The sequence below is a fragment of the Kogia breviceps genome, chromosome 10 (genome assembly GCF_026419965.1).
Source record: "Kogia breviceps isolate mKogBre1 chromosome 10, mKogBre1 haplotype 1, whole genome shotgun sequence".
Classification (NCBI taxonomy): Eukaryota; Metazoa; Chordata; class Mammalia; order Artiodactyla; family Physeteridae; genus Kogia; species Kogia breviceps.
Window position 1 is genome coordinate 12,022,636 of NC_081319.1, and position 27,371 is coordinate 12,050,006.

At 41.3% G+C, this 27,371-nt stretch overlaps 1 protein-coding gene across 3 annotated transcripts in view; it reads left to right on the forward strand.

Annotated features, from left to right (window-relative positions):
- The window catches only part of SUMF1 (sulfatase modifying factor 1), a 105,273-nt gene that overhangs the window by 58,460 nt on the left and 19,442 nt on the right, over positions 1 to 27,371 (forward strand). For all 3 annotated transcript variants that reach the window (XR_010842499.1, XM_059077518.2, XM_067043592.1), the window contains one exon: positions 6,950 to 7,066. Coding sequence is in view for 2 of the 3 variants with exons in the window: in XM_059077518.2 (XP_058933501.1) it covers positions 6,950 to 7,066 (117 nt within the window). In the remaining variant the exon portion in view is untranslated. The remainder of the gene's footprint in view (positions 1 to 6,949; positions 7,067 to 27,371) is intronic.

A 27,371-nucleotide genomic window follows, 5' to 3' on the forward strand; every position in this document is an offset into this window, starting at 1 on the left:
AATGTTGTGTTAGTTTCTGCTGTACAGCAGAGTGAATCAATTATACATAGACATATATCCACTCTTTTCTAGATTCCTTTTCCATGTAGGTCATTACAAAGTATTGAGAAGACTTCCCTGTGCTATACAGTAGGTCCATATTAGTCTGCTGATTTTTTAAAAGATAGATTCCTAACAGTGAAATTAATGAGTCAAAGACTAGAAAACTTTCTTGATAAGGGTTTCAGATATATAACCAAACTCTTTTCCAGACTGCGTATCGCATGTTTCCCTCCGTGAGTGTTACTTTTTTTCTGCTCTTTTGTCAGCAAAACCATACATTAATGAAGCAATGTTAAAACCATTTCGTTTTCTCTCTTTTTTTTTAACGTCTTTATTGGAGTATAATTGCTTTACAATGGTGTGTTAGTTTCTGCTTTATAACATAGTGAATCAGCTATACATTTACATATATCCCCATATCGCCTCCCTCTTGCATCTCTCTCCTACCTTCCCTATCCCACCCCTCTAGGTGGAGACAAAGCACTGAGCTGATCTCCCTGTGCTATGCGGCTGCTTCCCACTAGCTATCTGTTTTACATTTGGTAGTATGTATAAGTCCATGCCACTCTCTCACTTCGTCACAGTTTACCCTTCCCCCTCCCCATGTCCTCAAGTCCATTCTCTTTGTCTGCGTCTTTATTCCTGTCCTGCCCCTAGGTTCTTCAGAACCATTTTTTTTTTTAGATTCCATATATATATGTTGGCATATGGTATTTGTTTTTCTCTTTCTGACTTACTTCACTCTGTATGACAGACTCTTTGTCCATCCACCTCACTACAAATAACTCAGTTTCGTTCCTTTTTATGGCTGAGTTGTATTCCATTGTGTATATGTGCCATATCTTCTTTATCCATTCATCTGTTGATGGACACTTAGGTTGCTTCCATGTTCTGGCTATTGGAAATAGAGCTGCAATGAACATTGTGGTACATGACTTCTTTTGAATTATGGTTTTCTGAGGGTATATGCCCCATAGTGGGATTGCTGGGTCATATGGTAGTTCTATTTTTAGTTTTTTAAGGAACCTCCATACTGTTCTTCATAGTGGCTGTATCAATTTACATTCCCACCAACAGTGCAAGAGGGTTTGCTTTTTTCCACACCCTCTCCAACATTTATTGTTTGTAGATTTTTTTTTTTTTTGCAGGCCTCTCACTGTTGTGCCCTCTCCCGTTGCGGAGCACAGGCTCCGGACGCGCAGGCTCAGTGGCCATGGCTTACGGGCCCAGCCGCTCCGCGGCATGTGGGATCTTCCCAGACCAGGGCACGAACCCGCGTCCCCTGCATCGGCAGGCGGACTCTCAACCACTGCACCACCAGGGAAGCCCTGTTTGTAGATTTTTTGATGATGGCCATTCTGACTGGTGTGAGATGATACCTAATTGTAGTTTTGATTTGCATTTCTCTAATGATTAGTGATGTTGAGCATCCTTTCATGTGTTGGTTAGCAATATGTATATCTTCTTTGGAGAAATGTCTCTTTAGGTCTTCTGCCCATTTTTGAATTGGGTTGTTTGGTTTTTTGATATTGAGCTGCATGAGCTGCTTGTAAATTTTGGAGATTAATCCTTTGTCCGTTGCTTCATTTGCAAATATTTTCTCCCACTGTGAGGGTTGTCTTTTCTTCTTGTTTATGTTATCCTTTGCTGTGCAAAAGCTTTTAAGTTTCATTAGGTCCCATTTGTTTATTTTTGTTTTTATTTCCATTTCTCTAGGAGGTGGGTCAAAAAGGATCTTGCTGTGATTTATGTCATAGAGTGTTCTGCCTATGTTTTCCTCTAAGAGTTTGATAGTGTCTGGCCTTACATTTAGGTCTTTAATCCATTTGGAGTTTATTTTTGTGTATGGTGTTAGGGAGTGTTCTAATTTCATTCTTTTACATGTAGCTGTCCAGTTTTCCCAGCATCAGATATTGAAGAGGCTGTCTTTTCTCCATTGTATATTCTTACCTTCTTTATGAAAAATAAGGTGATCATATGTGCATGGGTGTATCTCTGGGCTTTCTATCCTGTTCCATTGATCTATATTTCTGTTTTTATGCCAGTATCATACTGTCTTGATTACTGTAGCTTTGTAGTATAGTCTGAAGTCTGGGAGCCTGATTCCTCCAGCTCCATTTTTCTTTCTCAAGATTGCTTTGACTATTCGGAGTCTTCTGTGTTTCCATACACATTGTGAAATTTTTTGTTCTAGTTTTGTCAAAAATGCCAGTGGTAGTTTGATAGGGATTGCATTGAATCTGTAGATTGCTTTGGGTAGTATAGTCCTTTTCACAATGTTGATTCTTCCAATCCAAAAACATGGTATATCTCTTCATCTGTTTGTGACATCTTTAGTTTCTGTCATCAGTGTCTTATAGTTTTCTTCATACAGGTCTTTTGTCTCCTTAGGTAGGTTTATTCCTAGGTATTTTATTCTTTTTGTTGCAGTGGTAAATGGGAGTGTTTTCTTAATTTCACTTTCAGATTTTTCATCATTAGTGTATAGAAATGCAAGAGACTTCTGTGCATTAATTTTGTATCCTGCTACTTTACCAAATTCATTGATTAGCTCGAGTAGTTTTCTGGTAGCATCTTTAGTATTCTCTATGTATACTATCATGTCATCTGCAAACAGTGACAGCTTTACTTCTTCTTTTCCGATTTGGAGTCCTTTTATTTTTTTTTCTCGTCTGATTGCTGTCGCTGAAACTTCCAAAGCTATGTTGAATAATAGTGGTGAGAGTGGGCAACCTTGTCTTGTTCCTGATCTTAGTGGAAATGGTTTCAGTTTTTCAATATTGAGAATGATGATGGCTGTGGGTTTGTCATATATGGGCTTTATTATGTTGAAGAAAGTTCCCTCTATGCCTACTTTGTGGAGGGTTTTTGTCATAAATCGGTGTTGAATTTTTTTGAAAGCTTTTTCTGCTTCTATTGAGATGATCATATGGATTTTATCCTTCAGTTCTTTAATATGGTGTATCACACTGACTGATTTGCATATATTGAAGAATCCTTGCATTCCTGGGATAAACCCCACTTGATTATGGTGTATGATCCTTTTAATGCACTGTTGGATTCTGTTTGCTAGTATTTTGTTGAGGATTTTTGCATCTATGTTCATCAGTGATATTGGCCTGTAGTTTTCTTTCTTTGTGACATCTTTGTCTGGTTTTGGTATCAGGGTGATGGTGGCCTTGTAGAATGAGTTTGGGAGTGTTCCTCCCTCTGCTATATTTTGGAAGAGTTTGAGAAGGATAGGTGTCATTTTCTCTTAACACAGTCAGGAAAGATGTCTTGTGGTGAGGAAATAGCACCTTACTGGTTTTGTTGTTACAGAGAATAATTTTCTTTCAACAATCTTTCAAACAGTTGTCGTTTAAAAAATATTTGTATTTTTGTTTCACATGAATATAATTCTTCCAAAATGTATTTATGAATGTAGCACACATATATTATTTGGGACATGACCAAATGATCCAGAATTTCAACTGAAATAATAAACAAGTGAGAAAGACTGAGACATTGGAAAAGATGAAGGGTGAGGAGACACTTGACCTACCAGAACTTTAAAAATATTTTGAGCCATATAGTTAAAGCAATATAGTTTTGTTTTGTTTTGTTTTGTTTGCAGAATTAATGTAAAAAAAAAAGTTGCATGAGAATATGTTGCCCTTAAATAGGCACATGAGTGCATATGTGTGTGCTTCTAAAATTCTATATGTATGAGTTAGGTATATGATAAAGGTACCAACACAAACCAATGGGAACTGGATGTATTATTCAACAAGCAAAAGACTAATCAGGCCATCTAGAAGTTGGTTTTTCTCACGTTTCCTTCAGGATCGCTTGTGCTCTCATGCGTGCATAGTTTTAGTCAGTAAAGTGAGTGATTAGAGACCTTGGGGTCTAAACTATCTCAGCCTGTTCTCAACCATTTCCTGGGTAAGAAGCCCAGCCAGTATCTCCTGGGCTGCCTTTTGTTGGAAGAACAGTGCTGCAGGATGAACAGAATAAGGTGCCCAATGAGGTTGCTCATGACACCCCAGGAAAGATGATAGTTGGTGCAGAAGCAGGACAGTGGCCATCACGTGGTTTGAGAAGGGCCTTGGCAGCCTGGATGTCCCTCTTCAATGGGAGTCTGTGTGAAGTAGGGCCGCTGCCCTTAGCCTTGAAGCCTATGGCATGGGCTTCTGATGGACCACACAAATTATATTAGCACCTGCCAGTTTTCATAAGAGGCCATGAGAAGCTGTATTGGACAGTTATGAGTATTTTACAGCACTTAATGGCTACAGAATTTCTTATCATTATTTAAGCACATGAGCCTCCAAGGAAAATAGTCATTTATTCTCAAGTCAGTGCACCTTTTCAGAAAACACCAGTTTCCACATGAAATAAGGACAATTTACAGATATTTAGTGTTGGAATATTTAACTGTGGGTTCAACAGATGTCTGCTTGGAGTATGCACCAGAACTTACCTGAAGAAGTTGCCTTGGAAGTTCCTAAGACAAAATTAGAACAGTTACCAGGAGCCCGCAAATAACCAATTAGAGAAACAGGACCTGAGGAGAGAAAAAGCAGCAAGTTATAGACAGGCCACTTCCCCCTGTGTTTGGAATGACACTTGACAAGATCTGTACCTTTAAATTGGGACTGTTTACCCAGAGAATCATCTCCAGTCCTCCTTAGCTGCCTTGTGTCCACAGGCCCTGGTCAGGGGAGAGCAGGAATGGAACTTCAATGATAGGATGGACTACAGTGAAATAGCTCACTCCCCTGCTATTTTATGTATTTTATTATTTTCACTCTGGTTGTAAACTGAGCAGACTGTTCTGACCACAGTGAACTTGAAGAATTGGATTTGTATTTGGTTGGGCCTCTGTTGTACAGTTGTTAGTATGTTTTGGTTTTCGTGCCTATCAGTTCATTCACCTGAAAATAAACATGTTTGAAGTATTTCTCATGTACGTTTGTCTTCTTCTGAGCTTTCTGGAAGGAAGCTTTGGTTGGTGTGATTAACTGAACCATGAGCATTTAAAATTTGTATACTCTCGTGTGGTTATTTTGGGGGTGGTGACCTCTTGATTTTACCTCAGTTAAACATCATATTGTTGAAAGAGGGAAAACCCCTCAATCCTTTGAGTAGATGCTCTTATTTCCTCATCTTATGGTTTAACCGCTCCAGATAGGCTAACTTGCTTGCCCAGTGGTTGCTGCGTGTTGGCACATAAAGGGGACCTCAGGCTGACTGGCCTGAGAGCCCCTCCACTTGTCTGCTCTCTGAGCCTGAGAAATCATTCCTTCTTCCAGAACGTTCGTTCCATCTCACTTGCTCTCGCGTCCCTTGCTCCTTCCCTTCTTTCCCTGAAACAACTTATTTTTTTCTTTTCCTTCCTTCTCTGTAGCTGTTATTCTGTCTTGCTCTTCCTGATCATCTCCAAATTCTTGAAAGGACAGTGTATCCTCTGGCCTTTCCTCCTTTACTGTCTCTCTGTCTTTTGAACTCTGACCTCAGTTCCCACAAGATACCTCTACCTTTGTTGAGGAGGGTTCACCTTCAGCCCGAAATCTCTCCCTCTTGGGAGTTCCTGCACCTTTTCTTTCATTACCTCACCTTACTCATCCCACCCTGCCTTTCAGGATTGGATTTTTTATTTTTGGTATCCTCCTGCTTTCTCCCTCATTAAAGCTGGTTCGTGTCTATGTCATCAAACCCTTCCTGCTTTCATTCGAGGCTCATGGAATTACTGAATGAAGCAATGAATAGGTAACACTGTTTCCATAATGAATGCTGAGTAAGGAAGCAGAGTGGTAAAAAGTTTCAGCTTTCCACCTCGCCTGATTAAGTTTTTTTTCGGAGTAGCTTCATAACTTTGAAGTGCTCTGAACTGCCAAAGTATGAGATGCTTCCATATTTATGTGTCGATCTAAAACCTTCTGAAGCCAAGTAGAAGTGAATGGTATTCCTTCTAGTTCTACCTCATTAATTGGGAAAAAAACATGGATTAAAAAAAAGATTTTTTAAAAAAAGAACCCCAAAGATAACAATATTTTTTTCATTAAAAAAAATAAAAGTTTTCTTCATGTGTGAGAATTTCTATTACAATATGTTAGGAAAATTTTTGAGTCCCTAAAATAGCAAAACTGTTCTGTACATATTTACTATTCAGTCAAAGATTTTTCTCTCCTCCTCCCCACCCTCCTTCTTACACAAGTGTTGCACTTTGGTACCATGTCTGTGACAGTATTATGTGACAGCCTGTCTGGTCTGCCTTTGAAATGTGATCAAACTACTTGCTGAAGAGCCTGTGCAGCTTACCTCATACTTCCACGTGCCAGAGATTGCAAACCCTCTATGTATTACGGATACGCTTGGTAATGAATTCACATTTTCTTTATAAAAACACGTCCCCTCAGTGTTGTGATGATAATGACTGAGGCGTAAAGATAAGCTGGTGAGTTGGAGGGGGCTGGTGGAGAGGAAAGAATTGGCTTGGGGTCTCTCAGTGCTAGAAGGACATCATGGCCAGCAGAGCTCAGCTCTGATGACAAGACTGATACCGGGTCTAATATGGTGTTTCTGTTACGCTTTTGAAGGTCTAAAGATCATTTACCCCTCACTCCCCAGTCAGATACAGATTTGACTTATGACCAGTACTAGTCTCTCTATTAGAATAATTTCGTTGACTTTCCTACCATGTAATGTAAACTCTTCTTAGGTTTCTAATCTCCCTTTGAGAGCTCAAAGCTGAAAAATACCTTTCTTTGTTTCTACATTGGCCAGATTGTATTTTCACTGTTGGAATGAGAATTAATAGTCATACTTTAAAGTAAGAGTTCTTTGTACATTTTTGTACCAAAGAGGTTTTCTAGACAAGATGAGTATTTTGACAACATTTCCCCCTTTTTTTAATTTTTAGGTTGACGCCTTTCCTCCCAATGGTTACGGCTTATACAATATAGTAGGGAATGCCTGGGAGTGGACTTCAGACTGGTGGACCGTTCACCATTCTGTTGAAGAAATGATTATTAACCCAGTGAGTATCGGTCTCAGAGTATGTATTGTGAAAAGGTTACATCCATCCCCTGGGCAGTCTGTGGCAGTAATTTCATGTGTTTCGGGTATTTATTTTCTATTGACATTAATCTTGGAATTTCCCCAAAGGGATATTAAGCACTTGTCTCTTATTTCAACCATAAAGCATTGTGTAGACATATCTATGGACATTTTATATGCCGCTGGATTGCGATGGTGATAATGATTTGAGGGGATCTGTCTATAACTTTAGAAATTATTTCAGCCTCATATATGTGATCAAAGTGAGATATATAAATAAGTATGCAAGATTCATTAACGTTTATTAATAACTAGTGAGATCTGGTAGATGGTATTTATCATCCAGCTAACTGCCTGAGTTTTCACTGGTTGAAATTTTGATTGAAGAGCATTGTCTGGAGAAAATGAGAAAGGATGCTTTCTGGGTGAATGTTGAATCAGGAAGTTGAGTCATTTCATGATTATTTGCTGAACTCCACAGTATGTCAGTTTAGTGCATCGTAAACCTTGGGAATTTAGACAACCATGTTTAAGTTTTACCTTTTCTGGCATGGGAAGAATGTTGACTGCAGTTAGTGGACTACTCTGCCTGTGAAACCAAGCTTTCCCAGCAGAATATACAAAAATTGAGATGCTACAAGAACTGGGCATGTGGGTGGGAAGTACTTCCTTTAAAAAGAACATGTCTGAATATTTCTTGTGTAAACAGAAAATACCATTTAAAAATCCTATCTGTAGCAAACTAAACATTCATAAGTCAGATCCAAGAATGTATATTTATACCAAAACTAGCTAGACTGGGAACTTAATATGTTTAGTTTTAAACCTTAACCTCTTGAAAAGGCACAAAATGTCGTGATAAGGAAAATTAATTCTTTGATCTCTTCTCAGTGGAGTGTTGAACAGCTCAGAGTAATTGAAGAAATTGTCAGACTCTGTGCCTCGGGCCATTTTTCAGAACACGGGGATAAATTTGTTTGATATGCTTGATTTTTCTTCACAGAATAACACATGGATTGCTCATGAATAATCTAGAGACAGAAATCTACTTTCTTGGGGACAGATGAAAAAGCTGAATTTTTCGGAAACTGTCATTTCCTCCTTGTTTTCCTTGTACTTTCTGGCAGGGCTGGTGGAAGTAGTGGTCAAAGACAACCCATCTCTCCAAAATGAGAATAAGGTTGTGAAGTTCTCAGTGCGTTTGTGGTCGGGAGACGCCATTCTCTACTGGCAATATGTGACTTGGCGTTTGCTGTCAGAATCAGAAATAGAATTTTTTTTCCCCTCAGATTAAAGCATCTGCATGTTTGGAAGGGGGTGCACGAGGCTTCAAAATGCTGGCAAGTTGTGAATGTATCTCTCTGACCATCTGTTGTTGAGCTGAGTGCTTATTCGTTTCAGTGTTAAAATTGCTTGTGTTTCTTCTAAGGATTTACAGAAAAATCCATGTTTTTCTTGTTTTCCCCATTCCGGGGCTCTATCTCAGATGTTGTCTTTGGTCTATAAATCATTCTCCTTGTAGGTTTCTCTCTGTCACGGAGGCCTCATTTGCTTCCTTATTTGACTGGGATAAAATTCAACAGTTTTGAGAACTAAATCCCAACTCCCTTGCAAACTAACTCTTTCATTCCAGTCTTCACAGCTCTCCTTCATTTGTAGAGCCACTGCCTGTCTCTTATCTGCATTACTGCATCAGCTTCCCAGCTGGGCTCCCTGCCTTCATTCTTTCTGCTGTACTGCAGCTGTAATGATCTTTATAGAGGACACACTTAATGCTGTCACTCCTTTGTTTAAAATAAAGTACAAACTCTTGAACATGACTTCTGAAGGCTAAAATAATTTAGCCCTTGCTGATCTCTCAATGGGCACAGCTTTTTCTTCTTCTTTCAACATTTAATTATGAAATGTTACAAAAGTTCAGACAAGTACAGAAAATAGCATAACAGATACCTATGATATCGACCATTTTGATTTAACGTATATTGACAGTATATTGTATTTACTATATTTCTTTTAGCTAAAGAACAGGAACAAAAGCTAGTCAACACTTGATATTTGTCACTATTTTTAATTTAAGCTATTCTGGTCAGTGTATAGTGCTATGTCACTGTGGTTTTTTAGTCATCGTATATGTATATATATATTAAAATTTATTTTGTTGAAGTACAGTTGATTTACAGTGTTGTGTTAATTTCTACTGTACAGCAAAGTGATTCAGTTACACATAAATGTACACATTCTTTTTCATATTCATTTCCATTATGGTTTATCACAGGATATTGAATATAGTTCCCTGTGCTATACAGTAGGACCTTGTTTATCCATTCGAGATATACTAGTTTGCATTTAGTCATCATATATTAAAGTCTGTATCTGACAACTGTCATATCTGGCCACTCTGTTGATCTGCTTCTGCTGTCTGTTGTTCTTGAATTTTGGTCACATCTTGTTTTCTCACATGCCTTGCAATTTTTGATTGAGTACCAGACATTGTTTAAGAAAAACTGTGGTGATTATTTGAGATCTGGATAGTGGGATCATTCTCTTGAGTAGACTTACCTTTGCTTCTGGAAGCTTCTATTTCATATTAGCTTATTCCAATCAGGAATTGAGATGATTTGAAGCTGAGCTTCAGTCCCTGTGAGGGCTACTTGGGTATAGTTCTTCAGGGTGCCAATGAAGAGTCTAGGGGTTTTCCATGACTTTTCTTCCTTGTGGGGCGCGGAGCTCCAGGTTTTTCTTCCTTGGCCTATAAAGTCTATGCAAAGTTCTGTTCAGCTTCTCAGCATTATAGCTGCCGCCATTGGAATCAATAGACCTCTGGGAAAATAGGCTCGCCTCTCTGGGCTTCCCTTCTCTCTGGGATTTGAGCCCTGCAATTCCTCACAGCCCTGATAGTTCTCATCTGATCTGTTTAAACTCCCAATTATCTTTGAGGTCTTTTTTTTTTTTTTAATTAATTTTTGGCTGCGTTGGGTCTTCGTTGTTGCGCGTGGGCTTTCTCTAGTTGCGGGGAGCGGGGGCTACTCTTCGTTGCAGTGCGCAGGCTTCTCATTGTGGTGACTTCTCTTGCTGCAGAGCACGGGCTCTAGGTGTGTGGGCTTCAGTAGTTGTGGCACACAGGCTCAGTAGTTACGGCTCGCGGGCTCTAGAGCGCAGGCTCAGTAGTTGTGGCACACGGGCTTAGTTCCTCCACGGCATGTGGGATCTTCCCGGACCAGGGTTCGAACCTGTGTCGCCTGCGTTGTCAGGCGGATTCTTAACCACTGTGCCACCAGGGAAGGCCCTTCTTTGAGGTATTAATTTATTTGCCTTTCTTTCCTGATGGCCTGTGTATCTCCAGTGCCTAGCAAAGAACCTGGTCCATAATAACTGGTCCTATAATAAAGCCAATTCCAGATACCTAGAATCAAGAGAATTTGGTTACTGTTCATACTCTAGGTGTTTCAAAAGCAAAGACTAGTTAAAAACAGATATTTTCAGGAAAAGCTTTGGACCAAAATACCCATGTAATTAGTAAACATTTCAACCCAGGAACTGACCTCTTCAGTGTCATGTGTATATTTTAGTTCCAAGACTAAATCATAATGGCACATCATTTTAAATCTTCTTTGGAGAGCTTAGGAAAAGTCAGTGCTCTGTATTCAGAGGCTATTCGGGGATTATCTTTTTCTTGTTCAGTGACTTCCAGGGAGCAAAAGTTAATCATTAGTGTTTATCTTATTGGGTAGTCATTTATGGCAAAAGCAGGTGGTGGGAACACGTTGTGTGCTTTGTACACACAATCCTAGGAGAGGCTGAGCTATTTGGCCACATGGAGTGAGGGTCAGTTTGGTCTTACCTGGCAGAAGGTTCTTGGGAGTGTGCATGCGTGTATGTGTTTTCTGGAACTGCTTAGGGTGGCATCACCTCTTCCCACACAGACACAATCCAGAGTGTGGCTGTTGATACTACTGGTTTTTTTTTCACCCAATAATTATAATAATAAAAGATGATTTGTGGTTTTTTTTCCTTTTCAGTTACCTAACCCGGACACCCTTATTAATCTGTGGCAGTGTGTGGTGCTTTCAATAAAAGACTATGTAGAGCTTGTATAGCATCCTGATTTCCCACCCCTGCACCCTCACTCGTACTACCCTGGTATCATGCTGCCTTGTTCGCGGATGATGTGAAAGGATGGAGTGATCTATAATATCTTTCCCACTCTTAGAGGTACACAGTTTCATTCAGGCAGCTTTTTTTTTTTCTAGGGGAAAGATTTCTAGTCTTAGAATTAGTCAAAGTAATTGGATTATAGCTCTGCCACTTAATAGTAAAGGAATCTCTCTAAACTTATAATATATCTTAAGTTTCCTTATCTACAAATTGGGAATAACTATACCTATCTCATGAAATTGTTGGGAAGTTAGATTTGATAATGTTGTATGTAAAAATACTTTATACCCCCAAAGTACTATTGTGGTGGTGGTTTACTCTTTTTGTTTAAATTATTTTGGGGTACCTAACTGGGATATTGTATGCTTCTGTTCAGCAGAATTAATGAGGAATGTTGGAAGCAGAGGGGGAGAAAATGATGTTTATAAATAGTGAATGCCTAATATTCCTCCTATTCGTATCTTTTGTTAGCATATCACATGGTCATCCTTACAATGAAAATCTCACTTCATGGCCCATTAAAGTCCAATGGGAATAAAGTTTTCCGAAAAGTATTCCTCCTCTGAATGAATCCCTGCTGCTTGCCAGATTCTATTAGCCAGAGATTCTGTTTGTTCTGTTTTTGGCAACGTGGAGTGTGATTGTTCAGTTAGATTGTATAGCTCTAGACATTTTGGGAAGTGTGTTCCGTGTTGCAAGTCTGCGTTGTTGTGGGGTGGAATTGACCAGGAGGCTGTAAGCCCTCCTTGCGTGCCAGCCGTGGTTTGCAGTCTGCACTCTGCTCATTTTGAGGGACACACATCAGAGCCCTTGCCCATCTCACAGGGCACTTGCCAACCCTCTGACCTGAGGGGCTGGCACGTGCCTAATGGCTAGTCCTGCTTTTGCCATTGGGTGACTGGACTTGGGGCTTGGACTTGCGTTTGCCCATCCTGTAAACCAGCGGTCCCCGTCCTTTTTGGCACCAGGGACCGGTTTTGTGGAAGACAGTTTTTCCACGGACGGGGTGAGGGGAGGTTCAGGCGGTGACGTGAGGGATGAGGAGCCGCCGATGAGGCTTCGCTCGCTTGCCTGCCACTCACCTCCTGCTGGGCGGCCCGGTTCCTAACAGGCCGCGGACCGGTATCGGTCTGCGCCCCAGGGCTTGGGGACCCCTGCTCTAAGCTCCACATTTGGTTGTTTCTCTTCCCAATAACCCCTCTGGCCTCCCACTACTACATGGATCAATGAATTTTGTACATCAGACATGTTAGAGCCCTGGGGCTTCCCTGGTGGCGCGGTGGTTAAGAATCCGCCTGCCGATGCAGGGGACGCGGGTTTGAACCCTGGTCCGGGAAGATCCCACATGCCGCGGAGCAACTAAGCCCGTGGGCCACAACTACTGAGCCTGCGCTCTAGAGCCCGCGAGCCACAACTACTGAGCCCACGTGCCACAACTACGGAAGCCCGCGCGCCTAGAGCCCGTGGTCTGCAATAAGAGAAGCCACCCAATGAGAAGCCCGTGCACCGCACCGAAGAGTAGCCCCCGCTCTCCTCAGCTAGGGAGAAGCCCGGGCACAGCAACAAAGACCCAACGCAGTCAAAAAAAAAAATAAATAAATAAACAGGTAAATAATGTTAGACCCCTGCTTAGCCTGTCTCCTAGTCCTCCTCTGCCTATGGCGTGAGCCTGTCCTTGTCTCAGCTGGGCAAGAAACAGTAAATATCACATCATCTTTTGCTGAGATTGCCCCACCCGTCAACTGCCCCATCGGCAGCTTAATCAGTGGAGCAGGCATGCCCAGGATGTGCTAGGAGGAGGAGTTCATTGAGGATTTTTATCTGCCGTAAGGCCTTCATTCACATATTTTCAATGAGGACAGTTTAGAATAAATCAGTTTGATGTAGAAGTGACCTGGTATTCAAAATGAAAAAGGCATGAAAGTGTTAAGGAAGTTGATTTAAACTTGATAATAAATTACTGTGGTTGTAAATTATGTTTAATAAATCCCAAAGGGAAAGCAGGGCAATCAAAAATCATCAGTCTCTAGAGGCCATGCTTATGAAAAGAATTTTATCTTCTCCCTAGTGGAAGATGAAAATCAATCTGGAGGAAAAGCTAATGTTTACCCATTGCCACTGTTCTTCATGGTTCTGGAGCAAGGTTGATCATTCAACAACAAGAACAGAAAAGAAACTGTTGAAAAATAGAAGGAATAAGCTTGAATGTATATGGCTCAGATATTTAGATCCTGTAGACACATTTTCAAACACATTATCCAAACACATGCTTCTTGCTTGAAAAGAGTGAATGCTAATTCCACTTGCTATATGGAAGGTGGTAAAAATGCTATTCACAATAATATTACCTTCACAATCTCATGTTACATCTCTGGACTCTTCCTGATCAAATAGAGCGGGACACCCAAATGTACTGTGGCCTCCTCTCTTAGTTTGGAGGATCAGTGGATCTTGGAGGGAAGTGAAAACTTCTAGCTTCTACCCCTGCAGGAACCCTTTCTTTGGTACCCATGACAGCTATGGTCCTGCAGCCTCGAGCTTCAAACTTCCTGGGGCCAAGAATGCGCTAAGGTCTGGGGCGTCTAGTTGTGTTATCAGATGTTCTCACTGTTTGATGTTCTCCCATGGGCAACCAAATATGCTATCCCCGGAGTTTCAACTCACTGGCCCTCCTTCTACGGTTGGTGGAATACAGAACACAGCTTCTGTCTTGTGCAGACAGGTATCTGAAAGCTTTTCAGATACCTGAAGAGAGTCATAACCTGTGCCCCCTCCTCTTTCTCCTTCTAGATTAACATCCCCATTCCTTCAGCTGCACCTTGAATAACTTGGTTTGCAATCCAGGGCAACCCAGGTTACGTTCCTCTGAATAATATGAGTGGTTAAAAAAGTCCCATTTTCTAAACGGGCATCTGGAAATGTACACAGCATTCTGGATGTTCCCCGATAGACGCAAATAATAGTGGGGCTGTCCTTTTTCCTCCTTGTGTGTCCTCAGGTCTCAGGTTGTGGTAGGAGTTAAAGGTTGAGCCAGTGGAATTCAGTAGGGCCAGGTTTGGATTTCATTACTGTCACTGTGGTTTACCAGGTGTGTGACTCTGGGCAAGTCACTTAACTACTCTGGGACTCAGGTTTGCTTCTTTTGTAAAGGGGGGTGTAGACTCCTACTTCATAGAGTTGTTGTGAGGAACTGAGAGAGTGTTTGTAGCCACTTAGCACAATGTTTGGCAAATAGCGAGCGTACAATACATGGCAGATTCTGTTTTCAGCGTCACTGGTTCTATCCTCCTGCTGCTGTGAGTGCTCTTGCTACTATGTGTAGTAGTAGCAGCAACAGGAGGAGCAGCTTTTAGTAGCCAAGTAAAACTTCCCTTTCTTCCCCCAGTATACTGATTTTAGGCTAGGTCTCCCTAAATATTGTTGTTATGCAGCTATGTTTTATGTATTTATTTTTTTAAGTATTTAAACTTTTTTGAATCTTCTCTTTATGTTATGTAGCTGTTTTTTTAAAAAAATTATTTTATTTATTCTTTTTTTTTTTTGGCTGCATTGGGTCTTCCTTGCTGTATCCGGGCTTTCTCTAGGTGTGGAGAGCGGGGGCTACTCTTCATTGCAGTGCGCGGGCTTCCTACTGCGGTGGCTTCTCTTGTTGCGGAGCACGGGCTCTAGGCACGCAGGCTTCAGTAGTTGTGGCATGCAGGCTCAGTAGTTGTGGCTCGTGGGCTCTAGAGCACAGGCTCAGCAGTTGTGGCGCACGGGCTTAGTTCCTCCACGGCATGTGGAATCTTCCCGGACCAGGGCTCGAACCCGTGTCCCCTGCATAGGCAGGCGGATTCTTAACCACTGCGCCACCAGGGCAGCCCCATGTAGCTGTGTTTTGAAATGTAATGAGGAGCCTGTCTTTTCTGTCCATCAAATTCCATGTTTTTTAAATGGGTTTCAACCTTCAGAGACTGCTTACAGACCTCATTGTGACTATCAGCTCTGTCATTTATGGTAGTGGTTTTCCCTTCCAGCTTCTTATAATCAACCAATTTGGCTGTGGTTTTGTCAGTGATACCACGTGAATGGGACGAGGCTCAGGGCAGAGGTCAGCCCTGGGGTCAGGCCGCGTTTCCTGAGGACCTATACTGTGTTACGGGGCCGTGTCGGCTCTCGTGGGTGCAAAGATGCATGAGACGGGCCGGCTGGTAGGCAGCGCGCAGTCCAGGGAGAGGGTGGGTAGTGATCAGGTACATCACGACGTGCTGCGGTGAGATTTGCTGCTGGTGTGTTGAGGTACGGCCTCCCCGAGCCCTTTTCTCTGCTGGTTGGAGCCGTGAAGCCTTCTCTGAGGAGGTGCCCTTAGAAAGGACGGCAGCAGTTGTGTGCCAGGTCCTTGGCATCCAGACACAGGAAGGACATGGCATGGCCTTGTGAGGAAGTCATGGTAAGCAGAGAAAGGGTTCTCATTCCTTTATTTCCCTGCTGCTCTCAGTTTCTTGAAGTAAAGCCCGGAAGCCACAGCTGCCCTCTGCTTGCCCTTCAGTCCTGAAGCGCCGCGCCTTTTCCATACTCCCGGTGAAAGTAAAAGTAAAAGCAGTGGGTGGGCGCGGGGTGGGGCGGGTTCTTTCTTTTAGTTTTGCGGTATTTTTCTTCTCCTTATGGGCACAGTCGAGCTGTTTCAGGAATTTCTGTTAGCTAACCAGCTAGGGGCTTTGGAGAGTGACTTGTGAGTTGCTTTCCTAGTTTGGCGTGCTCAGTAGAAGGGCTTTTATGAGCTCTCTTTTTCACAGTGTAGAGCCCTCCTGGGGTGGGGAGGCCATATGCTCTAAGACTGGGATGACAGAAGGTCGGCATATAATGGGTTGGGGTTCTAACAAAAACGTTACAGGCAAAGTGCAAAGAGTTTGCTAATGTGGTTATTTGCTGTCCTCAGTCAGGTTCTTCCTGCTACACTGAATGACAGAACCGTGGCCTCGTGATGGAAGCAGAGGTCAGCAGCCTGGGTTTCCATCTGAGATTTAGCTTTAAAATGTCAAGGGGCCTTAGGTGAGTCCTCTTGCCCTTGTCTGGCTTACTGCTTCACCTGTCTGTTTTGCTGGGGATGTAGCAAGCCATTCCTAGGGTACAGTAAATCTGGACAGCAGCCCTGGAGTCTCGTGCTGGCTTGGAAAACAGGCAGTGATGGATGAAGAAGCTGGTAGGAACATGGTGAAGAGGACAGGTTTCAAAATGATTCACACCTCGTTCTACATCCTAGTTTTGCCACTGATGGCATGGTGGCCTTGGGAGAAGGGGGTGACATCTTTTGATTTTGTTTCCTCATCTATAAAGTGGGAGTAATGATAAAATTTAAGGACATTGGGTTGTTCTGAGAATTCACAAGAGATTCAAGCACATGGCACTGTACCTGCACGGTAAGCACGGTAAGTAAATGAGAGCTAATTACTTTCCAAGCACCCCACAGTTGGAACATTTCCATTTTGAAAATCCTTTCCCCTTCAGCACGTCCTCTTGTTTATTACACCAGATTATGTTCTTTTCTTCCATTTATTTAATAAGCATTCATTGAGCACTTGCTTTGTCCTCGGGGCAGACATAAATGTCACACCATCCTTGCCTACAGAGAGTTTGAGTTTCATAATCCCTAATTACGGTTCCTTTCTTCCGTGATACTAGGAAGCCTTTGCCCCACTGACGCTTAGGAAATCAGAACTGAAGCCCAGGTTTTTGGCTTCCTTCCAGAGGTTGTTTATTCCTTCTCTGCACCTCTGTTTACCTGGAAGGGGCCATGGGGAAAGGAGGGTGGGGGCTTGCAGAGTCTCTGTCACTTGGGTCCCTTATTTATTTGGGTCCACCACTGACAGGCCAAGTCAGAGCAGCATTTCTGGACAGAGGCAAGTACTTGCCAAATTCTAGGTGGAAGAGGCCTCCATTATGGGTCTGTTGCACAAGGTTTTTCTCTCCTTTCCTGGTGTGGTTTGCAGAATGAATCGACAGCCGGAAGTGCAGGCGCTGTATCCGGAGCCAGAGCCTCTGCATCAGGCTTGTCATCCTGGCTTCCGCCGCCGTGGGCCTCCCTTCCCATCTCCTTCCTACTCTAGGCCTTCCCGGACAGATTGTTTTTCTTGGTATTGCAGTGACTCCCTCAACACTCCCCCAGTATCTCAGCCCCTAATTTATGCTTAACATTTTCGGCTGAGGCCTCTGCCTCATCATGCGTGACGGTCAACAAAGGTTAGTGTATGTGTATATTCTGGCACACAGGATAATTCTCTTCTTTACCGTTTTTCACATATGACAGTCTACAGTCGTAAACACCTTGACCACAGCACTCCTAAACCAGAGGTGGAGTCATTACTGTTTGGGAAGAAAAAGTGTGGTCTCTGTCAACCTGGAGACAGTGTCCCCCAAGCCCTTCTGCACTCTAGCTTTCTAGATTGTTACAGTAAAATGTTTGGGTTGCAGGAGAAGAGGTATGCTTCAGACCCTTGTCCACAGCATGAATTTACCCCAGAGCTGCCCAGTGCTTTTGTGAGGATCCAAGTCAATGTTCTTTATACTTTACATTTATGTTTGCTTTTTTTCTCCTTTGAAGAACTCAGAGTCCTCTCTGTCTCCCTCCCTCCCTCCCTCTTTCTCAGAGACTCTTCTGTATTTCTCATACCCACAAAATATTCCTGATTGTGCAAAAGGAGACATGTGGTTTTAGTCTCATTTCTTATGATAATTCAGAGAGTGGAGAGAGGTTCTCACTTTGCCCCAGATTTGGAATTTGATTTGCAGAGTCAGGATTAAATCCCAGGTCTTCTGATCTTGCGACTCATACAGTATTTACCAGACTCCAGATGTTACTTGAAATACAAAACTTGAAAGTCTACTTTCTTCCTTATAGTATCTTACCACAAACTGCATACACTAAGTCAGTAATTTCAGAAAGTGTTATAAATGTGAAAGTTAATTTAAGAGATGTGAATTGCTGTGTCATGCAGTGGCTTCTTCCAGAGCAAGGGAGAGGCAGTGAATTATGCCTATGGTTTTTTATATCTTGAGATTTTAAATCAGTTTCTTATCCTTTTTACCTTTCTAATCTCTTATTTCCACTAAATTGTTCTTTAAAAGTATTGATTCGGCAAGTCAGTTTTTGCACTGAACATTTAACCTGTTAATGAATTGTGAAGTAATGTTGCGTCATCTTCCACTTCTATAGCTTCACCTTTCATGCCTTTTCCTATGCCATAGTGTGACTCACTTGTCTTTTCCCTAAGGATCTGGAAATAAAACATGTTATTGAGAAGAGAAAAATAGAACAGTTCAATCATCTTTTTTATCAGGTTATTCTGGGGACTTTTTTCATGTAGATATGTGGACATACTGATAGTATAGGTATATACATATCCACATGTGTGATTTCTATATAAATATATACTTTTATTCTTTCAGCAAAATTTGTTGGCAATCTATTGAATACCAGACTTATGTGCTGGGTTCTGGGAATCCCACAGACCTGATCCGCTTGACCTCGTATAGCCTGCAGATGTTGAGGAGTCAATCAGACACACCTCATTATATATATGTGCTTATGTATTTAACTATATGTGAGGAGGAAGTATAGCATGATGGTTAAACTTAGGCAGTTTTGGAGTCCGACCTGGTTTCCTATCTTAGCCACTTACCAGCTGATTAACCTGGGGCAAGTCACTTAAATTCTCACTCAGCTTCCTCATCTATAAGTGAGGAAATAGTAGTTACCCCTTGTAGAGTTACTGAGAGATTTCAATGAGATATCACAAAGAAAATGTTTAGTGTAGTGACTGGCATGTGGTAAGCACTTGATAAATCTTAATTGTGGCTATTGTTTTTATGTGTAATGAAAATTCAAGTACAATAAGCTAACAAGCTACGAGATGACACCTCAGTCTGAAATCTAATTCAGAGTGAAAGACATTTATTCTGGACCTTTTTCGGGATGTGGAAAGGAGATAAGACATCTGGTAACATGCAACTGTAAATAACACTTCTTTCCGTGGACAGTCTCTGCTTTATACTCACTAAAAAAAGTGAACACTGCTTCTAGCGAAGTGACAGAACTTACAGAATTGGGCACTTAGCACTTGTCTACTTTTGCAATGTACAAAATAAAATCATGGAAGTGTTCAAGTATTCTTTGCAAAAAAACGTTTAAAAATACTATTTGGTATAAACTAATTGCTTATACTCTCTCATAACTTGCTAATGAGTTGTCACTGAAGAACACGGTAGATTGTGAGTGTAAGAGAACGTGATAAACGAAATCCTCAGGAAGACTAAACTGTGTTTTTCTTATTTCTCACAATGCTTTAGAGCCATATCTGGCTTTGCAAGCAGGACTGAACGGTTTCACACCATTATTCTGAGAGATGGAAGTGACTGAACCTGGAGTAGACCTTTCAGCAGATGTAGCTGGTACCCTGTGATCTTGGTGGCTTGGTTTTCATTGACCCAGAAGTCACCTTTCTTTAGGATGATGCTACTGTATACCTTGCCTTGTTTAGGATGAAACAAACGGATTTCTCTATACTTTAGAACCAACCCCTCCAGGATTGGATAGACCATGAATGTTCTTTTGTGTAGTACATTAGCATATTAAGCTTTCAGAAATTAAAGAACCATCTGCATTATTAGACAACAAATTCCATGTAACAGTGTACACCTATTAGCAGATGATAAGAAAGTTAGCTCTTCGTTGCAGAAATCCAATGTGCTGCTTATTTTCTCTTAATAGTTGCTTCTTCTGTGTTTAGGTTGACTGGTGTTTAGCACTTAGATATTTCATGGCCTTGTGTTAAGGACTGCCGCTTATTTGCACAATTACTATGGTCTGTAGCTCTGAAACAAATCATATGTATCTACCGTTGTATAAGTCAGAGTATTAACCATTTTCCTGGACTTTGCTGCTCTTTCTTCTCTCTTTCCTTCCTACCTAGAAGTTTCTATCTAGAAGGTGTAGAAGTTGAGGCCCTTGGCCGCCTCATATCCACTAGGATGGATACTATTAAAAAAAACAGAAAATAACAAGTGTGGGTAAGGATGTGAAGAAATTGGAACCCTTGTGCACTGTTGGTAGGAAAGTAAAGTGGTGCAGCTTCTTGGAAAAACAGCATAGTGGTTCTTCAGAATGTTACAAATACAACTCTGATCCAGCAGTGCCACTTCTGGGTATATACCCAAAAGAATTGAAAGCAAGATCTTATTTTTTTAAATTTATTTTATTTTATATTTTTTAAAATTGGAGCATACTTGATTTACAATATTGTGTTAGTTTCAGGTGTACAGTAAAGTGATTCAGTTATACATATATATTCTTTTTCAGATTCTTATCCCTTACAGGTTATTATGAAATACTGAGTATAGTTCCCTATGCTATACAGTAGGTCCTTGTTGATTTTCTGTTTTATATGTAGTAATGTATGTATGTTGATCCCAAACTCCTTATTTATCCCTCCTCCTCTTTTCCACTTTGGTAACCATGAATTTGTTTTCTATGTCTGTGGGTCTATTTCTGTTTTGTATGTAAGTTCATTTGTATCCTTTTTTTTTTTTTTTTTTTTTTTTAGTTTCCACACTTAAGTGATATCATATGATATTTGTCTTTCTCTGTCTGACTTACTTCACTTAGTAGGATAATCTCTAGGTCCATCCACATTGCTGCAGATGGTATTATTTATTCTTTTTTATGACTAATATTCCATTGTATATATGTATCACATCTTCTTTATCCATTGCTCTGTCAGTGGACATTTAGGTTGCTTCCATGTCTTGTCTATTGTAAATAGTGCTGCAGTTGCTTCCATGTCTTGTCTATTGTAAATAGTGCTGCAGTGAACATTGGGGTGCATGAATCTTTTCGAATTATGGTTTTCTCTGAATATATGCCCAGGAGTGCGATTGCAGGATCATATGGTAGCTCTGTTTTTAGTTTTTTATGGAACCTCCGTACTGTTCTCCATAGTGGCTGTAACAATTTACATTTCCACCAACAGTGTAGGAGGATTCCTTTTTCTCCACACCCTCTCCAGCATTTATTATTTATTGGCTTTTTGATGATGGCCATTCTGACCAATGTGAGGTGATACCTCATCGTAGTTTTGATTTCTCTAATAATTAGCGATGTTGAACATCTTTTCATGTGCCTTTTGACCATCTGTATGTCTTCTTTGGAGAAATGTCTATTTAGATCTTCTGTCCACTTTTTGACTGGGTTGTTTGTTTTTTGATATTGAGCTGTATGAGCTTTTTGTATATTTTGGAGGTTAATCTCTTGTCAGTCGCATCATTTGCAGATATTTTTCTCCCATTCTATAGGGTGTCTTTTCATTTTGTTTATGGTTTTCTTTGCTATGCAAAAGCTTTTGAGTCGAATTAGGTCCCATTTGTTTATTTTTGTTTTTATTTCCATTACTGTAGGAGATGAATCCAAAAAGATTTTGCTGTGATTTTTGTCAGAGTGTTCTTCCTATGTTTTCCTCTAAGAGTTTTATAGTGTCCAGTCTTACAGTTAGGTCTTTAATCCATTTTGAGTTTATTTTTGTGTATGGTGTTAGAGAGTGTTCTGATTTCTTTCTTGTACGTGTAGCTGTTCAGTTTTCCCAGCATCACTTATTGAAGAACCTGTCTTTTCTCCATTGTATATTCTTGCCTCCTTTGTCACAGATTAATTGTCTATGAAAATTTAGGTTTATTTCTGGGCTCACTGTCCTGTTCCATTGATCTGTGTGTCTGTTTTTGTGCCAGTACCATACTGTTTTGACTGCTGTGGCTTTGTAGTATAGTCTGAAGTCAGGGAGTATGATTTCTCCAGCTCCATTCTTTCTCAAGATTGTTTTGGCTGTTTAGGGTTTTTGTGTTTCCATACAAATTAAAAACAAAAATTTTATTCTAGTTCTGTGAAAAGTGCCACAACACTTCTGACACTAAATATATAGGTTTTTTTCCATACCAACAGCCAAGTCCAATTCTCTGGACACCTATGGAATGTCCTTCGATTCAATTTAGTCTAACACTAACCACCTGGAGTCAGCACAGACTCCAAGGTTTAAGGGCTCAGTCCCACAAGTCTGCTGCCACTTCAGATGCCAGTCCAAGTATTGCGTGCTCTGGGCACCCACACTTCTGCCTGAGCTGGCTCCTAAGTCGGGAGTTCCCACAGCTCCCCTCTTTCAGCTTTGATAATTTTCTAGAACAGCTCACAGATCACTTAACTTACTATCACGGGTTTATTATAAAGGATACAAATGAACGGCCAGATGAAGAGGTACATAGGGTGGGGTCCAGAAGAGTCCCATGCACAGGAGCTTCTATGCCTCTGAAGTTGGGGTGTACCACCCTGCTGGCATGTGGATGTGTTCATCATCTCTGAAGCTCTCCAACCTCATTGTTTGGATTTTTTATGGAAGTTTCATGACATGGGTATAATTGATTAAATCATTGGCCATTGGCGATTAGCTCCAATTACCAGCCCTTCCCCCTCCCCAGCGATCAGGGAGTGGAGCTGAAAGTTCCAACTCGATAATAATGCCTGGGTCTTTCTGACTGACCAGCTCCCATCCTGAAGCTCTCTAGGGCTCTCCAGCTACCAGTCATGTTATTAGCACACAGAAACCACTCATCACTCTGGAGAACCAGTACAAAGACCAAATATATATTTCTCATTGTATCACAGGGGGCTCTCCCATCTTACTCTTCTTTCTAACCTTCTCACCTCTTTTTTTTGGTGAATCTCTACTTTGGCCAAGAATCATTACACAGAAGCTTAAGTGCAGGGTGATCATCTACTAGTTCAAATAGTGTTGACATCTACAATCCCAGCCACTATTTAAGGCTCAAATGATAAAGCAGTGAACAGAGCAAAGTCCATGCTGTCAAGGTGCCTGCTTTCCAGTAGGAGAATGAAAGCAATTTGTAATTTGTCACCAAGTGGTAAGCGCTGGTGTATTTAATTTTTTCTGACACCAAATGTGTGTGTTTTTTTCTGACCAAATACGTGTCCTTTTGCCACACCAGTTCTCCAGCACCAGCTGGGTGTCCAGAAATTCAATCCAATTCTGATACTAACTCTTAGAGTTATCCCAGACACTGCAGATTAAGGGCTCAGTCCTTCAAGACTCGTCCACTTCAGATGCCAGCTGCAAATGAGGTACCCAGGCTAGCCACACTTCTGCCTGGCAGCCTATGAATTTGGGGGTTCACATGACCCCTTCCTCAGGTTTGATAATTTACCAGAACAACTCACAGAACTCAGGACAGCACTTTACTTAGGATTGCTGGTAAATTATAAAGTATACAACTCAGGAATAGCCAAAAGAAAGATACATCTTTTCCAAGGGTTTCAGCTCTGTGCCAGGAACTGGGGACAAAGACCAGATATTTGTGTTTTGATACCACAGCGAGGAAGAAGGGGGATATATATATAGGGTAGGAAGAGAGAGAGTGATGGTAGGTGGAGGAGGGTATGATCTTTCAGCCTGTCTGGAAGCTTGTCATTTGACAGAGACACTAAATGGAGTGTGAAGTCTGAGGGAAGAGGCAGAAAGAACTGTAAGTGCAAAGGACAGTGATATCACAAGGGACCCAAGAAGAGGGATAATGGGAAACAGACCAACATTGTGTTGCCTTAAGAAGCATGTCCACATGCAGTCTTGTGTGTACATAAAGACACTTTCTACCGACCTGACACTGTGGCTCATTGAGGTCTCATGGCACCTGTAGTTTATTTTGTAATGAAAGGAAGATGTTGGATTTCCTCCTTATCCCTTTATTTCTGGGGTGTGATTTTTCCTTGGAGGTTTTTGAAAACCATTCCAGTAATACACAGGGGGAGATGAGACTTGACAAAGTAGGTCTATGAAATGGAACAGTTGCTTCCATGGTATGAGGTTGAGACTCCCAAACCCGGCGGGGGGGGGTGGTTTGAGCCAGTGAAACCACTGAAGGCATCTGCAGTATGAATCTGAGTATGGACGTCTGTTTAAATGGTAAGTGTTGCTACTTTAAATGTGTATTTATTCCTAAGTGAAAGAAGCAGATGTCATATGCCAAGAGAAGTACTTTAGGAGAGGCACATCTAACAAGGGGAGTTTTTTCAGCTCTGTCCCAAAGCTAATGAATGTCTTTTGTTTTTTAACAATGTGAACTCTCGACTCACAGTTTCCCACGGGTTTTAGCCATTTTCTTGCAGTGAGCTTGTGAAATATGGACAGCCTCGTGCTCTTCAAACTGGAACAGTGGAATAATTTATTTAAAAAATATGATACCACTTCAGCTCATAAGGGGCACATGGCCGAGTGGCTGAGTGTGAGCCTGGAACCATATGGCCTAGGCTTGCCTCCCGGCTGCTCCACTTACCAGCCTGTGTATCGTTGGACAGGCAGTTTAACCTTTCTGTTCTTTATTTCTCCATTTGTAAGATGGGACTAATGATGGGGTGTCCAAACATTCCTAGCCTGTGCTCATGCCTGGCACAGTTGTTAATCACGGCCCTCTTCACTCCCCAAAGTATCCTTATTTGGACAATAAATTATATAACTGCCCTAACCAATAATAGAACCCTCATCAAAATATCGTTTTAAAGATGAAAAACATTAAAACAGTACCTGACTCTAATATGTGCTCAGTAAATATTAGCTGCTATTATTAGCAGCTACAACTGGCATCAGTGTTTTTAAGTATCCAGTTTTATGTATCATCCCCCAAAGCAAGAATTGTTACTATAGTCCTTGGGCTATGAAAGTGACATATTTTTTTGGAAAATGGAGGACCATGGTCGCTGAGAGCGAGTTAATACAGCTTTGCGAATTCTCTTCCTTTTTACCCTAGATTGGGTGAAACAAGTAGCATGGAGGAAATGACTGTTTTCAGTCGTTTCTCTAACAGGGTAATCATCATACAGCACACGCTGATTTTACAGAGAAAATACTGCAGGGGTTGTTAACTTGGACTGTGTGTTTAATGTGCTTTTCTTTCCAATCTGATCTCTAGTTTCCTTTCTTTGACCTTTCTCTGGGTGTCACCCTCCTTTTTCTCTCCTCATGCAAGGTCTGAAGCTAACTGCAGTCCCTTCTGTTGGACCTCGTGCTGGGGGAATGAATAAAATTACACATAATTGAAAACGCTCTATTTGAAATACCGGTTTCAGCTACCCACTCTTAAAATCCCTTGTTATGTTCGACATCAGGTAAACAAAGTGAGTTGGTCAGAGATGCAGCTAGCCTGGAAGGGATTTGAGCTAGGCGGTCACAGATGTGGGAGGGACCTTGACTCCTGGCCTTGTCGCTTGCCAGCTGTGTGACCTGGGCTCTCCATTTTTTCTGTCTCTCTGAGTTTCACTATTCCTCATCCCTAAAGTGGGGATCATGATACTTCCTGCTTCCCAAGGTTATTGTGAGGATCAAATGAGAGAAGAGGTATTAGCGTGCCGTAAGCAAATGTGGGCAGAGCTCCTTTCTTTAAAAATGGTTGAGGTGACTGAAAAGAGATCCGTTTTAGGAGACACATGAGCAGAGGCTTGAAGGAAAAGATTGAAAAGGCTGCTCCTGTTTGTGTGTTTCTGAGCTGCCTATTGCTTTAGTACCTGGTGAGTTAAACAAGGGCGCTGCATGAAGTGCTTCAAATGGGCAGCAGGATCATTTTTGTTCAGTCCTAAACTTTAGGCTGCCAGAACCATGCCTGTGGGAGCCCGGGTGATAAGATAGCTTGAAGGCTTGACTAGAAGTCAAGTGTGCAGAGAGCCCAGCTTTTAGCCAATCTGTGCGAGGATGACTTAGCTCCCAAGGGAAGATGGACGCTTCTCAGGGTCAGAGAGTGGAGAATGAAATCTGTCCTTTTAAACTCCAAACCCCCTGTACATAAACTTCTAAGGAAGCCTTTGACTCCTAGCATTTTGGGGCTCGGGAAGTTTTTTCTTCTATGAGCTTAAACTGGTTTATGATTTTCTCTTGTTTAACTAAAAAATTGTTTTTATTATAGAAAATTTCAAACATGCAGAAGTTGAGAGAATAGTATATTAAACCCCCATGTCCTTAGTACCCGGCCTTAATAATTATCAACTCATGGCTAATCTTGTTTCATTTATATTTCAGTCCACTCGTCCCTGCTCCCCTTCTCTCCTGGATTATTTGAAGCCAATCCCACTCCTCATATCTTATTTAAAATACCATCATTTAAAAAATTTGTTTACTTTCATTAAAAATAGCTTTATTGTGATATAGTTGGCATAAATTGTACATTTCTAAAGTGTACAGTTTGATCAGTTTGTATATGTATATATACATAATTATATATAAAAGTATATATACTGATCAAAAAATAAATATATATACACACACATATCCATCAAACCACCATAGTCTAGATAGTGAACATATCCAACACCCCCAAATTTCCTTGTGCCCCTTAGTAATCCCTCCATTTTGCCTTCTCTACCTCTCATACGTGAGCAATTACTGACCTGCTTTGTGTCATAGTAAATTAGTTTGTATTTTTTTAGAGTTTTAGATCAGTGGACTCATACAGTGTATACTTTTTTTTTTTTTTTTTGTCTAGCTTCTTTCACAATGGCATAGTCTTTTATTCATTCTACAAATATTATTGTGCTCCTGCTACTAGGTACCATTTTGGAAGCTGCAAGACGTCTTAGGAGGCTATTGTAGTAGTCCAGGGGAGAAGTGGTGGTTCGGAGCCAGGGTGGTTACTATGGAGATGATAGCTGCCACCCATTAGCCATCTGCCTTGGAGGTAGAGCTCATCAGACCAGCTCGAGGTCGGGGGTAGGAAGAGGGAGGAATTGAGAATTGCGCCTCAGGATTCTGGCTTGAGCAGACCGGTGGGGTGTAGTGAAATGGAGGAAGACTCAGTGAGAAATAGGTCTGACCTTCCCCAATTTGATCCTTTACTGGGTGTCCGTTGTTTCTTCAGAGTTACTCTTGTTATCATTTGTTGGTCTTAAGAGGTATCTAATATGCAGATGAAAACAATATTTAAAACACTTTAAGGTACTCACGAGATTTCTGGGTCTTCTCACAAATGTTATTAAAATAAAGGCTAGCTGCCGTTGTCAAACTGAAAATAGTGAATCTCAGTTTTCTCCTCAGGTGTTTGTGGTATGGGTTGTA